We start from the raw sequence: 17,751 nt of genomic DNA on the forward strand, positions 1-17,751 counted from the left end.
TAGTATATCTTTTCCTTTTCTAACTTATGATTCTGTGGATTTTAGAACAACATTAATCTGCGCTCTTCATTTCAGTTATAGAGGCAAATTAAGAAAACATACAAAACACTACTCTCATCACAGTTAATGCCAAATAAAATCAAGTGGCCTTTGTCTCTGGCTTTCATCTGCACGTGTCTTAAAAGAGCTATATAAAAAAAATCAACTCATTAGCTGTTAATTCATATTGCATAATCTCTAACTCTCCTCCAATATTTCTACAAGAAAAAATGTACTAAATGCTGCTAAAAAGAGCGGTATCAAGCCAACTTGGTATTAATCTTAGCTCACTTCAGTATAACTCAAAGATGCACTCCTGTGAACCCTGTAAGGAACCAACTCCATATTTAAAAACATGTTTTGAGGCAGAACTTTCAGACAGAACATAACCCAATATCCATCTCTGTCTTCTAGATTGTACAGAATTACATTTAAATTGTTAGATGGCTGTGTACACAAAGGATTAATTCAGTAAATGACTGGATTTCTAGGCTTTTTAAACACCGACCATATTACCAATACATAACTAAGAGACATATAAACAGAAACAAAACCAAGTCTTCATACATGTTTTAGAAATTAGTCCCTCTGAAGATTGTCTAAGAAAAAAGATCAAACTGCAGTGAAACTTTCATTCAAAAAAGGTGGACGGTGATCATTTTAATCTGCATTTAATTCACAATGAATAATGTATTCAACACATTTTGCCATTTCCACTCTTGTTTTTGAACTGTCTGTGAACTGATCATGATTTTCTCCAGTTCATCCATTATTGAAAAGTACTTGCTAAAAAAATAACTGCAAATACTTCTGTATTCTGGGTTCTGTAGCCCAGGTGCAACTATTTGATATTCAGAATTCCAGCTGTTTTGATTGGAGATGCAGGGCAAATTTTTCAACCTTCAGAATTAGCCTTCTAAATCCGTATTCAGGAAGCTAAATAAAGGCACCTGATTTTCAAAGCTGCTGAGCATCTGAGTCTCTCATTGACTCATGGTTTTTTTGGGTTCTCAGTAGCATCCATCAACAATGATACTGCTTTTATGAAGGCACAGGGTTGAGAAGTGACCAGCTTAAGGTCACCAAGCACATCAGTGGCAGAGCTGGGAATTGAACAAAAGCCTCTTGATTGACTCCCAATATCATAGTTTATCCACAGGCCCACACAGGTTCTGACTACAATAGTTTGGATACTTTTCTGCAGAATTAATTTGGAAGTCCCAGGTTTTATGTTATTTCTGATTCCAGAAACACCTCAGAATTGGCCAGGCCATCAGCATCTCTGCATTCCACAACAGGGTCCAGCTGTAGCATGGAACTGCAGGCATGCACACAAGTGAAAAACAGTGATTTTTAAAAATATATATATTAACCAAACTATTTAAAAAACTGGATGAGGTTGTTTGTCTTTTGGGTGAAGGTTTGGTAGGTAGAAGTGACATAGAGGGAGTATTCTTATTTTATTCTAAGCAGTTAGCCCATCTGTACTTTCAATGTTGAACTAACCATATGAGTTCTAATCTACAATTTTTCTGTGGTATTAGGTTCTATTATGAGTGACTCAAAGGAGAGTGTTCATTAAAAGTAATATTGTTGTAAGTTTATAAAGTTCAATGGATCATTCAGTTGTTCACAATCAGATTCCTCCTATACTAGTAAAATCTATCAGGTAAAGCTGACTCACTGCTTGTTTTTTTTCAATGTCATGAGTTCACTGCATTATTTTATTTGCCAGAAAACAAAAATCAGCTAAGGTTAGAGCCAATATTAGATTATAAACAATTCAGCTTTTCCAGCCAGAGCCTTGTGATGCCAGGAGTATATTAAAGTCTTAACATCTATATGTCAGCAGAAAAGTAAGAAGAATGTGGTGGAAGAGAGATTTGCTTATGGAGAGGCACATACCAAAAACCTTTCCATTTTCTGGCTTACTGTCTTGAACACATTTTTCAGGCACTCACCTGCCAGATTCATTAACATGACATAAATAACTAGACAAATTGAACTATCAACCTACAGGGCTAATTTAACTCAATAAAGAGGGCTTGCATAAAGCCTATGTGCCATGTAATGATTGGTTTAAGGAGCAGTTAAGTGGTTCCTAGGACTTTGTACATTCCTTCTGCACTGTGATGAATTTCACACTATACAAACTTAAATATGATGAAAGAAAAAGTTAAACTATAACTCTCTATATTTGCTTTTATACTTGGAAGACAACCACTCTGTTTCATTGCATTTCAGTCTTCAGAATGGAAAGTACTGTTTCAAGGAATGTCCTTCATTTACTCACACCATTTCTTCCATGACTCAGCCTGAAAAATCTTTCCCAATCCACTCTATTAATCCAGTCCATACACTCTGTAGGGTCTAACCTCACCCCTCTCATGGGTTTAGCAATAAGTCCAGCTCAAACTTCTGCTAGCCTTGGCTGTTCTAGAGTGCCTTCCTCACCACTATTCAGCCCACACCCTTGATTCTCTAATTATGGCTTGATCTGGTGAGTACCCACAAATTCCATTAAAGTTAATGGGTGCTAAAGAGTTTCAGCAACTTAGATTAAAAAAACTTGGCCTTATTTTCAATCAGTTTGACTATGTATGTGGGAAAGTTCACTAGAATCATTCATTATTAGTAGTAGTAGTACTTTGAAAAATTGAATTAGATATTCAAGACACAGCTTTGACCCCAATCCTGCTCCTTTTGAAATCAACAGTAAAAGTCATGTCGACTTCAAGTAAGAATAAGATCCAGACCTGTACTTAGTAGAGAAGGAAAGGGACACAGAAAGTTGTTATGAAGAATATAAAAGGGCCACATTGTATGATAAACCTGTGTAAGTGAAAAGTCGCGTAAGATTTCCACACATCCTTTTCATAATCCATAAATTTACCTTGCCCTTCAAACTAATAGCATACAAGCAGCAAGGAACATGCATTAGGAAACTCATCTAAGCTTCTGCATACTGGCACCACAAGGAAACACTAATAATTATTGTCTATTACAGTAACATTCACCTTCTTGTCGAATGGCATTGCATGACATACCTATGCTGAATTTTTAGTAATTTATGTCTCCAAATCTGTCACTTCTAAGGCTCTTTTTAAAGGTAGTGATCAAAAATGAGTTCCCGGAGCTGCAAATTCTACTTCAAGAGGTTTATCTAACACACAGGAGTGCAATCTGATTGACTTCTCAAAACACTGGAGAATATGCTGCAACGGGAGCCAGTCATGCTAACTAAAAGGTGTTATGGGGGGGGAAACGCTTCTAGAATTCAACACAAAGAAATAAACAGTATTATTCTACATTAAGATACTTTCCATCTGAAAGCATTAAAGGAATTTTTATGTCAGGAATTCTTTGAACTTGTTTACCACAGGTACATATTAAAACAAGTTTTGAAAACTGATATCATACCACTGAAAATCCTCTATATATTCTACAATCTTCCAGCAAGCTTGAACATATCCTTTTAAATGTCTCAAACTGCAAAATTATTTCCCAGATTAGACAAATTCTATAGATCATAAAAGTTAAGGGAACAAAACAACCTAATCGAGTCATCAGCACCACATTTTTCAAACTTCAGTGTTTAAAGTGAGGCAACTACCACCTGATTTTTAGTTACTAAGAACAAGCAGCTCACCCCGATTTAAACTGGGGCATGTCTACACCTGAATTATCAATTGGATGTAACATCTGTTAACTATCAACTCTGAAAACTGAAGAACAGACAAGGAGACAATCCTTTTAACTGCCTGTGGTTAATCCTAAGGGTCATGTAGGGTTAACCACAATCAGCTAAAAGAATTGTGACTTTGCTTACCTTAGAATTTTGAACCATGCTAAATTAAATGGTGTTAAAACATGATTGTTAATTCAAACATAGACAAGGCCTTGGAGTTTGAAAGAATTTTGGACCAGACAAACCTGCCAAGCAGGAATTTACAACAGCAAATATTAATAACTATTTGGGGAAAGCTCATTTTGAATTTGTAAACATGAGAATTGACACCAGAAACCTGATTATAAGGGTTGCCCAAATCCAATCAGAGAAAAGAAGAAAAAAACCACCACTATATGTTCAGCTCAAATTAGCCAACAGGTAAAACTTTGCATATTAAAAACTGTACACCAAATTGCTCACAAACCATCTACAGACAATAAACCAAACCTAGACGGGAAGGAACACGTCACCCTTAAGAAAACAAAAACAACAACAAAACCCATACCAACCCCAATTAGGGTAAGAAATGTTATTTTAAGGGCCACACCCTGTTACAGCCAAGCAATCATGCAGGTTCAGCTCACGTAGCTGGCTCTGTGACTGGAAAGACACATCCTGGGCACGACATCTCAGATAGTTGGCAAAGTGTGTTTGGATGAAGTGTGGAGAATGGTGCTGCTCTTCTCATCAGGATAAAAATACCCTGGCCAATTGCTGCAAGCTAACACTTGATAAAAGCAGCACTTGACAATATCAGGCCAGCTCGTTAGATACTGGAACACCATTCTCTTCCAGTGCGGGACTGACACGTGGCTATTGCAGATTTTTCCAACATAATAGATTTGTACCGCTCCCAGAACATACTGGTGCACTATGGCTGTATTCTGCTCCACTGTTTTAAGGTTTGGATGTAAAAGTAGTATTAACTATTCTTCTCTTTTGCTTTGTGCTTCAGCAGTAAGATTGGAGCCATAAGAGGGTAACAACAGAGAGCAAATAGGCTAAATCAGTAGCTAGTTACTAAAGAAGGCTCAGCACTATTCCTTTGAATATAAGGGGAAACTCTGCTTCATGAACTTGATTGCTACTTAAAGGAGGATTTGGGAAAAAAAATCTAGCTAGTTGCAAATCAATCCTTTAGCTCTGTACAGACAGAAAGAGCCTGATTCTGATCTCACTTACCATGCCCCAGTTTTACATCCATGTAACTCCACTAGCTTCAATGCTTTACACCAACATGAGATCAGAATCAGGCCCCAAACGTCTATGTTTGAGCCCAAGGCAGTTTGTGTTCTCTCTGGAGCATGACCACATTGCCCCAGTAAAGGTCATAGCCTAACTCTCCTCCTTTCAGATATTGTCATATTTATTTTCTTAAAAGGTCATAGGTAGGTTGTAAGTGAAATCATCAAAATATTTTGCCTTGAGTCACTGAGCTTGTTAAGCAGCCATGCTGCAGATGACTCTTGAGGCTCTAATTGCAGGGCAAATGTTGTACAGTACTCCTCGCTGCTTTACTTGTGGAGGGCAGAAAGACAGAGAGAGGGGAACATATAGATAGTATGTTGTTCCAGAATGATCAGAGGAGCAAGAGGGATGTAGGATCCTACTTGGACTAGCTAATGTCTCAAGTCACTACATTTTGGACCAAGGTCCACGTGATGCACACCCTTCATCCAATTTTAATGAAGTGGTGAAGAGCCCATACTCAATTCTTCTAGTCATCGCATAGGCAAATAAAGTTGTAGGGACAAGTTCTGTCTGACACCCATGTAACCTCATTCATGTCAATGGAGTCATATAGGTGTAACTGAGGGCAGAACTGATCTCAGTCTTTTGCTCTTTATGCCTCATTTAACATCAGCTGGAAATGAATACGCGTTCCTGAAAAACACAAACATGCCTCCCCCTGCTCTCTCTTTTTTATTTTGTCTCTAAAACTGTAAGGGGCAGATTGTGGCTGAGTGTTAACGTCAAGCCGTGTGACCCCTTGACCTCTTCCCTCAACACACACACGCTCCTCAGCACAGCCTCCCTGTATCTTCGCTGCAGATACAGGGCAATAGCAGGGATTGTGCATCTGGTGCTGGTGGGCAAGAAATGGGCACAGAGAGGCAGGGAGTTGGGTGAAACCTTGGCTCTGCCCCCATCAATTAACCGGCCAGCACTGCTGAGCTAGTATGGGGAAAGCAGAAACAGATTACTTTCCCCTAGAGCCAGGGGGCCTGTGAGCTACATTCATCATGTAGCTCACAGCATGCACCACTCCTTACACAGGAGCGAGTCTAAAGGCTCAATCCAGCCATTAAGCCGAGAGTGCAAAGAAGTGGAAGGAAACATTTTAAATGTCAGTGAATTTAGTGCTTGTGACTCTTTCCTGTGCACTCAGCCTGTTTATATTTGCAGCAGATAATGCACAAACAGTGGCAGCACAAGCTTTCCCTCATTGCCCTGCCAATCTAAGAACTTTGAGGGATTGTGTTTTTTCAGTAAAACTGGAGCAAGAGAGACATACCCAATAGCATAGTGATCAGGGATCTCAAGCAAGGACGCCAAGAGTGGGTTTGGGCCCTCATGAACATTTTTTTTCAGGCCCCCCAGCAAGGGCAGACCGGCTAAACAGGGCCGACGAGAGGGGGGGAAAGCCGGGGAAGCCGGGCCCAGAATTTTTTCGGGCCCCCCAGCAAGGGCGGACCGGCTAAACAGGGCCGACAAGGGGGGAAAGCCGGGCCCCAGGCCCCCTTCCAGACCACTGGGCCCCAGTAATTTGTACCAGTTTCCCCTCCCTCTTGTCGGCCCTGATCTCAAGTCACCACCTGTTACATGGGAGATCCAGGTTCAAATCCTGGCTTTCTGTCTGGGTTGAAGCAACAACCTGACCTTTGCTCTCCCACATCCTAGGTGAATGCTCTAACTACTTGACTGTTGGAAGGTGGGAACTCACTCACAGTCATGTTTTGAGCAGAAATTCCATTCTAGACATGAACAACATTCTCCGAGTGTTTCACTGAAACTAATACATTCCCGCAAAATGTTTTGGTTTCGCCTTAAACATGTAACAGTTACAGCTCTGAAGGACTTTCTATCAGCCAAGACCTCAATAAAATAAAAAAAACATGTTATTTGATAGTGAATCAGAAATTTGTTTGTATTTACAGCAATACAAGCATACTGTAAATTAAAGCAAAATACATGTTTCTGTTCTGATATGGTCACTCACACAGCATCTTCTACCTTACATACATTTTTGTGCCATTTTAAGTCAGTTAAAATATTACCTAGAGAGTCATGTGCCTGACGTGATAATCTTCTGCAAAACTGAAGTTAATGAAGCACAATCACATGCTTACCTGTATTAGTCCATTTCAAATACCAAACTTCCCACTAATGTCTATGTAGATGTATTGATTCTCTGAAAATATAATTCCTGTTATAAAAGGTGTAATTGTTTTTGACTTATGTGCAGTTTCCTTTCTTTGATCAGAAACACCTGTTTTTTTATTTTATTGAGGTCTTGGCTGATAGAAAGTCCTTCAGAGCTGTAACTGTTACATGTTTAAGGCTAATAGATTTTCAAGACTGCATCCATTAAACGACATTTAGAAATTTTGGATTTAATACTGAAAAACAACCACCCAGACACTTTGGGATTTAACCAGCTTCCTGAGTAATTGGAAAGATTCACTGTACCCAAGTTCATTATGACCTTAGAAACCTCACAATCTAATGATTGCTTAAACTCCGTGTTGACACTGAGATGTGAAAGCTAATGTTTCTGGTTAAAGTTTCTCAGAAGAGAATGCTTCAACTCTTCTAATGCCAAATTCCCTATTGAAGTCTAAAAGTTTAACCTTCTCCAAGTAATTATACAATAAAATATCCACCACCAAGAGGAAGAGACAGTACAAAGACATGGAGTACCTAAGCATTTACATCTTAAAATAGAAATCTCCAAAACAGATTTTGCGGTCATCTTTGTGGCTATGTTTCAAGAAACAGAGGTTTGAAGGGTCTGACCTGTTTGAAGTACTGAAATATTTTTTTTTCTAGAAACCTTGGGAAAACTGCAGAGATACGCTACTACTATTTTAAGAAGCCACAAAAATTTTCCTCTTTACACATGATCAACCTCAAATCCCAAAAGCGTGTGTACTCATAGGACAATATATTTGGGTGATCAATTAAACAAATATATTTTCTGATAGGAAGGAGGTAAGATAGCTCAGCAAACAAACTTATATTACATGTAGTTGGCTGGAATTTTTTGTTCCTGAAAACTCTTTATATAATAGATGTTACAGCACAGTGCTCAACTTGTTTAATTGGAATGGGAGACAGAGAGGTGATGTCCTTGTAGCGGAGTCTGGGAGCATCCTTCTTCAGACAGCTTTTTTAAAGTTGTGAAATATTTGGTTCAATCTGGTCTACGTCAATGGCATAACTGTGCTCTTCCGAAGTATTTTATGCCCTCCAGCAGTAAGTCAGCTCCGGAATTAGTGTTATCCAAAGGAAGGGTAGATTCCATACAAGACTTGGGAAATTATCGTAATCATCTGTTCAATTTGATGACAAAATGGGGTTCCTGAATGCCTCTTCCAGCATATCACTGACGAAGACGATTTTACTGAAGGACTGGATGGCTTAGGGAATTGGTAACAGGACAGGGAGCTTTTCCAATCTAGGTGACTAGGTATTTGAAAACAGCTCTAGTGAGTTGTCTCAGAAAGTTATTTTATGGCTGTTCAGTGGCCTATGTGAAATGTGCTGGTAACATCAGTTCATATCCTAATGGATGATTCTTACACCACCACAATTGCTACCGTTATTGAGAGATCCAGCAGTAAAGGAAAGTGATAGGCAGGCCATGAAGACTGAACTACTTTCCAACTGCTAGAAACATTCTAGCAGTTAATGATCATTACTGTTCAAATTAATGCACATTGGCAGAACAGTGGCAGAACAGTGTGGGAACAGTTTTCAGTGAAGTTGTACCCGATCTCTTGTGAACCAGAGGATTTAAAATCCGCAGGGCTGTGAATCTGGCATCTTTCATGAGCACTAGAAGTTCAGTTTCAACTATCTACCTGAAAGACTTTTTATTGTCATGACGAAGACAATTTCAAAGGGAAATAATGAGAAGTAATAACATGAAATTGAGCTATGGCGTATTTAGACAGCATAGCAGGAGACATTTCAAATAATGTATTTTATTAGAATGAATAACCATCTTTTAAAGGAGAAAACTGTTCTTGTAAATAATATACCTTATTGCATAAGTTATTTTGAACTAGCCTGGACAAAGCATTCCTCTAGAAGGAAAGATCCTGCATTGGTTGAAGAACGGAGTAGGAAGCCTGATAGATCTTTCTCCATCTATAATTTCTAAAATACAAAGAAGTTAGGAGCTACTTAAGACATATTTTTATCTGAGGTCAAACTAAAATAACTTTAATTTCTGAAAACCAAAATGAATGTGAAAGTCACACATTATCTGCAACACATATGTTTTCAATAGGGGTGGTTGAAAAATTCCAATTATTTTTTGCAGGATTTTCACCCTACAATAATGTTTAGGTTTTTTTCAGTGAAAAACCATAACATTAAACCAAAATGAAAATTTTCTGTCAAATGTTTTATTTTGCTTATAAAGCATTTTTTTGTTGAAAAAATTAAAATGTGGGTTCTTTGGATATTTTTTGTCTAAACTGATGGAATGACTCCAATATTTACCCCAAGCTCTCCTGAAATATTTGAAAATTGGACTGGCTAGGTCCTATTGTTCACTGGTCTCTCATGTGGGAGCACCCTGAGAAAAGTTCAAACTCTGCTAAAAGATGATAATCTTTTGAAGGCCAAATGATCAATGGCTTGACTTAAAATAAATTAAAGATTTACAACACAACCATGCATAAGGTTGTCTATCAGAGGCTACATTTATTGAAGTAAGATACTTTCTGTTAAAAGTTCATCTTAAAATAGAAAAGGCAACAATATAATTAATAAATGATAATGTGCATTTATAAAATGCACTCAATACAAAAATCTCAAGGCTTTGGAGTTTTATTTTTTGAACTTGTGTGTCCCTCTCAAGTATTTATATGGCATATTTGACATATAACATATTTATATGACATACCTGAGAGTATTTTGATACTAGAACTGTTGGGCTCTACCTTCAATCTGTGAATCAAAGTTCACTATTTTAAAAAGCGAAGAGGGAAGTGATGAGATCTTCAAGGTTCTTTTTACATGTCTTAGGCTTACTAGCAGAGCTGATAGAAAAATGGTGTATTTCATGAAAATTTTGAAAAACATCACATTTTAAAACATTGTTTATAAAACAATTAGAAATTTGCTGACTATATATGTTTTTATAACTTTGATAAATGTTTGTTTTTTCAATTGTTTGGGTTTTGTTTTCCTCCCTCTTTTCTTTCCCTTCCCCTTCCCCACATACCTTTTCCAATGACAAATGGCAAAAAGAAAAAAGGAGTTCTGGGGAAAAAGAAAAAAAAAAGAGGAAGCTGGGAGAAAAAACAATAACCAAAACAACACATGAAAAATGTGGGGGGGCGGGGAAAAAAACAACGTTCGCCTTTTCAGGCCATTTTGTTGACTTTTTAATAAAAAACTATATTTACTATGAAACAGCCCAGAAGAGAAAGGAGGATTGGTGGTATCACTGTGACTGTAAAGAGAGAAATGGGAGCAGGGAGCTTGGTTTGGTAGACTCGAGGTACTTCCAGAAGGTGCACAGGGAATCTGGTAATGACACCCCCTCCGACCTCCCCATTGCTTAAAGTGCAGGGAGGTGAATATAATTATGAGGTGAATGGCATAGTATATGTGCTTTGTGTTTCATCTCAAAATCCTTATGGCTTTTTGGAGGGATTTAGTGGAGGTTTTCAGTAGCTGTTTTTCTCAGAAAGAAAGAAAGAAAGAAAGAAAGAAAGAAAGAAAGAAAGAAAGAAAGAAAGAAAGAAAGAAAGAATCAGCAGGTTTTTTTGGGTTCAGTAAAAATAATTGCTCTAGAATGTTATCAGCACTGACCATAGCATCAGGCTGAAAAGAAAATGGCAATTAATTTGTCAGTCACAGTAACTTTTATGCTTGTGAAATGTTAATTCTAGACAAATCCACTAATAGTCTTATTTAGGGGGACAGATTGCCAGCACCAAACAATCCTGAATTGCCAATGACAATCTGCCAGCAAATGGTGATTCATTAACACAGCAAGTGAGTAAATTATAACTTTCCTTAAAAAATAGTCAGAGGCACAAATGTTACTTGGCAGTATCTTTCTTTCATTAATGTGGACAGTAATTAGCATGGCTGAATAAAAAGAGTTCACACTAAACGTGTCAAGGTCTCAGAATTGTTTGAATTCCTCTTTGGTTAAATAATCCAAATATTTAAATTAGCCTTCTTGCTTAATTCAGTTTCTCAGACAGAATCCCACTGAACATTCCAACTGACAGGCACATGAAATTAGTACTTGCAGATTGTTTCTGTATCAAGAAATAACACCCCCTCTGAATCTGCTAATTAAATGAAGATCTGACCTTCTATATAACAAACTATTCTAAAAAAAATATTCCTCTCTGAACAGCTCAAGTCCTTACTCTGTCCTTCCACAGAATTTACAGATCCCACCCAACTCACCATCTTCCTGGGCTTGGTGTTATTGGTAACTCAATAATAATAATAATACTGAGGAAATCTCAGTTTGAAGCTCCTTTCTGACGCAGGCTGTTCCTAGAGTTTCCCTGCAGGACCTCCTCTGCCTTAGGTCCCTACTTGCCTCTCCCCAAAGAGACACTCCCAACTCTTTTATTGGAATGAATGGACCCACCAGACAGCATGATTCAGCAGTAATTACCCTGAATGTTATGCATGGTGTTGGCATGTAAGGCTAGTGTGGGTCAGCAGAAAAATCCTGCGTGGGACTCTATTCAGGGTCTTGGGGTATGCCATCCTGTTAGCTTCTCATTGAGTAAACATCTAGAGATGGACAAAAGATATAATATGAACCTCTCCAAACTACTGCCCATCTCTTGGGCTGAGAAGCTGAAATGAACCTTTTAGCAGATTAAAAATGTTTATTAACCTCTAATATGAGAGAGAGAGAGAGAGAGATTTTGAACTCAGTCAAAACCACAAAGTGCCTGAAACCTCATAGAAATAGTTTGTTCTTGAGAGATCTGAAGATCCAATTTTGATGCCTTTCTCTGTGGCCTCTCCTTGCTAGAAAGAGAGAAGAGAGCTTGTTCTAGGAGATAGACTGATGAAAATGTTAGGTCTGCTTTAGAGATGCTCAGAAACAAATGAGAAATGCCCTGTATTCATTGCATGTGGGCTATAACATTTGGTGCCCTATCCTTGCCACACTCTTTGCACTCAAATCAGCTTTCCCTATGTCAGTGCTGACTGCAGTCACTGTTTTGGTGGCATTTCTTAGCAAGTTGCCATAGCTGAGTGCTCTGGGAGAAGTATATTTTTCTTCCCAACATCCTCTCACAGAACAAAACAAATTATTGTTTTCCCTTATGGATGTACTGTAGTGGGACTGGTTAAATGGTTAAATTAAAAATGGTATTTATTAAAACTGGAGAGGAAAAAAAATCTTTAAAGAAAGCTACACACTAAAACTCCAGGATTTCTGTACCAGCTAGTTTTCATCTGTACCAGCTATTCTACATAGGTACCAATCATCTATCCACAGGAAAACAAGCAATCCTTTTAGGCAGGCAGCATGCCAGGGAAATTGGCCTCTAGTCTCAGGAGTGTAAGGGAAGGAGACACATTTTTTGCAAGAGTTTTGTTAAAAATTTGCCCCCGCCCCTCCCCCCCCCTTTTTTTTACTAGCTCTGGTTTCATCCTCCCATTCTGTTTCCCTCCCCTTTCTAGTTTCCAAGGATCCCCAGTGTTTAACCTGCAACAAACACCAAAAACAAGCATGTTAGGTCCTCAGAACAGTGATATTCTTGCATTATTTATTTTTTTATTTTGTGTGTGTGTGTGTGTGTGTGTGTGTTTTGAGTATTTAACAAAATATTGCTGGGCGTCTCTGAGACACTCTGGCAAAGCTAGCATGGAAAGTCCTGTTTAGGAGTAGAAAAGTGACACAAGTTGTGCTGCTGTGTTGAGAAGCTGAAGAGGTGCTTTCATGCCATGCATACCTGCCATGGGTCCACAATATTTCACATTTCTATATGGCAAAACCAGAATAGCCATTTCTCCGTTCCCTTTTAAAAACAGGTTTATAAACCCTGAATTACAGATTTCAGCTCCAGTTTCTAACAAGGCTGTTCTCAAAGGATCCTGTTTCTGATGAACTGTTAAATATAAACTACAGTATTTACAATTATCTTTGGCTCTTGCTGGAGTTTTTAAGCACTTTTTACAACCTGCCTCTGTTAGCAAGAATCTAATATGAACGAATTGACAATTTCTGCAAGAGGAGGCAATTTCCAAAAAAAACAAAACTCACTCCATTTAAGCTGATGTACCTTTGAGATAATCCCATAAATTTTTGGCCTTTTCAGCAACTACTGGAAGCGATATTAATATTCTTTATAAGAGGATCATTCTTCTCTTTAAAGGGAGTAGCATGGAAGTGTCCTAAGCAGATGGCAAATTGAGAGCACCCATGGGAACAGATGAAAGATCTGTGTCTGGCTTTTCCATCCTTCAGGATATACTTGACATGAACTAACAATTCTGGCTAGTGTTTGGAAGCAGTACTTCACATCATTTTTTTTTAAATGTCATAACCACTATGGCATTTGTGTTAATTAAAAATGATATCACTGTACAAAAAATACAGGTTCCCTTTGTGGTGTTTTAACATTGTCTTGTTTCTTCAACATTTTTGTGTGTCAGAGAAGAATGCAGAAACCCATAACTGCATTGTTTAGACAAAATATTGCCCTTGCTATAAAAAAAGCACATTGGGTGAGAAAAAGCTGGCTCCTGGTAGGAAAGAGTGATGATGACCTAGCCTTGCTCAGGATTCCTTAGCTACATGAATGATGAGAAAGGCTGGGGGAAAAGTCCTATATAATGCACCTACTGCTACCATAGACATCATTGTACGGGACTGAGGATTGACTTCCAATATTTCCAAGAATATGCTGGTGTTTGGGGCAGAGTGGGAGAAGAGAGAGAGAGAGCGAGAGAGCTTTCATTTGCCTTCCAACACCGGGCAGCATTTTATTTCTACTATTATTATCTATATCACAATTGCACCTAGGACCCCAGTCAAGGATAAGGGCCCTGTTATGCTGGGCACTATACAGGCAAGTAACAAAGAAGGCAGTCCCTGCCTCAGAGAGCTTACCACTTAGGCACTAGATGAGGTAAAACAGGTGGACAAAACAGACAGATTATCAGGATGGGGCAGGGTAGGAAGACAAAGTAACAAAACAAACAGTGTTTATCAGAAAAACAGAATGCCTCATGGACTTCATGCCTTAAATATATGATTTAAAACTGCAAACTTTCTGAGAGGAGCTGGATCCAGTTTTCACCGAAACAAGATTGCAAATTCTCCATAGTGAGATTTGCAGTCTATCAACATGGCACCACTTATTTTTTTTTAAACATCTCTTTAAGTCTTTATAACAAAATGATCCTTGATAGGTCCCAGTAACGCTTGTAATCATACCTATGGTTCTGTATAAAATGTTCAGCCCCAAAAGGCCCCCTTTTTTCCTGAGGTTGGGGAAGAGTCATCTTATATGTCAGTAATCAGTCAGTCCTGCCTGGAATCCACAAACCCCGGACAAGAGAATATCTTTCTTTGTTCTGTTCCAGAATTTTTGCTTCTGATGTAGGCTGGGATCCAGAAGTAGAAGGTGCCCAGGAAAGCTAAATTAATCCAACTTTTGAGTCAGACTCGGGTCCCTTCTTATTAGCCGGTATGTTACCCTTTGACCTGGTGGTGTGACTCCCAGCTTGATGAGACATACTCACACTACGCTACCTCTCATTGAGCTAGTGTGCTAATAATAGAGTGCCGCTGTGGCAGCATGACCAGCAGGCTGGGCTATCCAACCTGATTATGTACCTAGGGTCTCAGACAGGTAAATAATGGGTATGGCTAGCCCCTCCTGCCATTTGTGATGTGGCAGCTACATTCTATGCATTTAAGTCTCCTTGAGCTAAGAATCACACCCTGAGCTTAACCCTGAGGTTAAAGCATAGAAACACCCTTAGATCAACTGGTTCAGCTTTCACTGATACTAGCATCTTATTCCTTCAGCATTGAATTGTGCTTGGCTACAGAAATTTGACACTCTGTTTACGATAGGAATAAACAAGTAATTGACTATCAGAGTTCCTTCCTTAGTTCTTTCCCATACATGAGTATGGAAAACAGAAAAACTCGCACTTAAATACATGGGTGGCTTGGTTACCTTCAAAATGTCCAGCATATGCTCAACTCCTATGAAGTGAGAAAAGATACCATGTTTTAATATAATTCTCATAAGCAGTGTTCCCAGATATGATGCCACTGCTTCAGTCAATTTGCAGCTTCTGATTCTCTTATATAACAATAAATCAGGATAATGGGAAAAAAGAATAAGGTACCAGCTGAGAACAGGTAGAAAAATGGGTGGCAAATTCTATGTATTCCCATTAATCTATTCAGTCTGAAATATGTCCTGGGAAAAACAACTAAAGTGCAAGATGTAGAGCTGGGTGAAAGAGTGATTTTTCAGTTTGGTGGCTGAACCAAGAATATTGAAAAGAAATTTTGTTTTGCATAGGACAATTATTGTTTTAATTTCTTGCGGAAACAAAATGTTTTATTTCCATTGAGGGGGAAGGTGTTTTAGACATTTTAAATAGTTTGTTTTGGAAATGCTGAAACAAACCATTTCAGCATTTCCAATTTTTTTTATTTATTTATTTACCAAAACCATTCACCAAATGCACATTTTTAACCAAAAATCTATTTGCATGAAAAATTTGCCCAGCTCTAGTAGGGTTTTCATTCAACATTCTTCAAAATATTTCCATTTCATTTAAAATTATATTGAATTCTGTAACCTTTGAGAAATTATAGAAAGGTTATTAGACCAATTTCTGAGCCCTGTTACACCAGGGTAACTGTGGAATAACTCCAATGACTTCTTGCTAGCTACAATGCTGTAATAGAGTTCAGAATTTGACCTATTGACTTTACACACTGCTGATTATAGGAGCAGTAATTGTTTCCCTTTGTGCAAAATGTTACCGCTGGTAAATTTACAAGTTTAAATGTCATTTGATAAACAGCTTTTAAAGATCATAAAAGGAAGAGGAAAATGTGAATTGTGCTAATGAATAGGAAATATGTTACTTTAAAGCTGCCAAGAAGTGGAAAAGCTGAAGGGCATGCAAGTGTAGTGAGACTTAGTGTAATGAACTCTTGAGGGCTTTCCGTAGAGCTAGTATAGAAATGTAGGTTATCCTTTCTGCCCACTGTTTAATCTGTATGGTAAGTATTTAAGTCTGGTTAGTGTGTTTACTTGATTGAAAACAGCCACTGAATATCAAAAAGGTTAGTGAAGATGTTTTCTTTCTGTGGCACATAATAGTCTAGTTGCCTGTGGGCTGTAAGACTTGGGTCTAATTTTGGTTGTGTGGGTGGTAGTGTTGGCTTCTGATACACAGGAGGTCAGACTAGATGGTCTAGTGGTCCCTCTGGCCTTAAACTCTGTTTGTCAGTATTCACTCAGAAGGATCTCATTGTGAAATTAAGTAAAAGCAACCAACATAAATGGAAGAATTGTATCATCGGAGAAGCTGAACTGTACGGAGAATATATCTCTAACCTCTGTTGCCAGTTGCTGAAGGGAAGGCGATGCTACAGGATGCAAACTTGAATTGCCTCTTACTGGGTTATGGAGGCTAACATAAGCCACAACGTTTCTCTGGAGAACTTTCTTGAGATCCTACAACACAAGCACAGCAATGGTTATTAATATGCATGATTATAATTAAGGCTTGTTTTCTTACTTTAGTTCCTTTAAGGGAAAAAAATATACCCTATGTTTTTCCTCCACTACGATTCCCTAAGTATTACTTAACTTCATTTTCCTATAATATCATTTTAAAAACTTCAAAGGATATTTGAGTTTTATTTCGCTGTAGCAAAAGTTATAATTCCATTTCACACATCATCTGAACAAAATGCAAACAGGCCCTGGAGGAATTAAGAATGACTATAGCTGCAAAGCCGAGAGTGAAAACATTACACACTGTGAAACAACAAGAAGGGCTTTTAAACTTGCGCCTGACAGAAGCCAAATTTCAAAAGTAATTATTATCAAACAGTTAAATGCACTTGAATTTTCAGACCAGGAGCCCAAATTCAGATTTGAATTGCATAATTTATCCAGTGTTGTCATTTGATTACATTTTAAACAAGGGAAGTAGTATGTATGAACCACTTCAATTATTTTTTTTAAAAGATCCTCTTTGCTTTCTCAATAATGAGCTGCTCTTTGCATGAAGTGGCTCTTTATATTGAGCAGAAGGGGGGGTAGCACCATTACATCTGATGTAAAGCTGACTTGAAGTGGAACTAAACAAATTTTGCTCCCACTCAGTCACATGGATTCTTTCTACTTGATTTTTTTCTCCCCTCTTGTTTTTGAAGAATAATCAGTTTGGAAGGATGAGGTTTTGATAAGTGCTAACTGCTTCCAACAAATGATAAGCAATTAACCCTTTATTTACCTATTATTCTAATTCAGCAGCCAGGAACTTCACTGCAGGCTTCTTCTTTTCAATTGAGCAACGGAAATCCATTGGAATCTTATTTAAGCTGGATAGCATGTCTGATAAGTTATTTTCATTGAGTTGCTGCTGATTTACTATTCTGTTGAAGCTAACAGCCCAGGAATTGTGCATGTCAAATTGAATCTAACTTTTAAACACACCTGGGTGATAACTGAACAACTATTAGTCATGGGGACTCCAAAACATATACG

General features: G+C 38.1%; 1 protein-coding gene across 14 annotated transcripts in view; it reads right to left on the reverse strand.

The window, feature by feature from the left end:
* The window catches only part of NAALADL2 (N-acetylated alpha-linked acidic dipeptidase like 2), a 953,294-nt gene that overhangs the window by 214,296 nt on the left and 721,247 nt on the right, over positions 1-17,751 (reverse strand). For all 14 annotated transcript variants that reach the window (XM_065557737.1, XM_065557735.1, XM_065557733.1 and 11 more), the window contains one exon: positions 16,591-16,710. In XM_065557737.1, coding sequence (XP_065413809.1) covers positions 16,591-16,710 — 120 coding nt within the window. The remainder of the gene's footprint in view (positions 1-16,590; positions 16,711-17,751) is intronic.

Source organism: Chrysemys picta, chromosome 9 (assembly GCF_011386835.1).
Source record: "Chrysemys picta bellii isolate R12L10 chromosome 9, ASM1138683v2, whole genome shotgun sequence".
Classification (NCBI taxonomy): domain Eukaryota; kingdom Metazoa; phylum Chordata; order Testudines; family Emydidae; genus Chrysemys; species Chrysemys picta.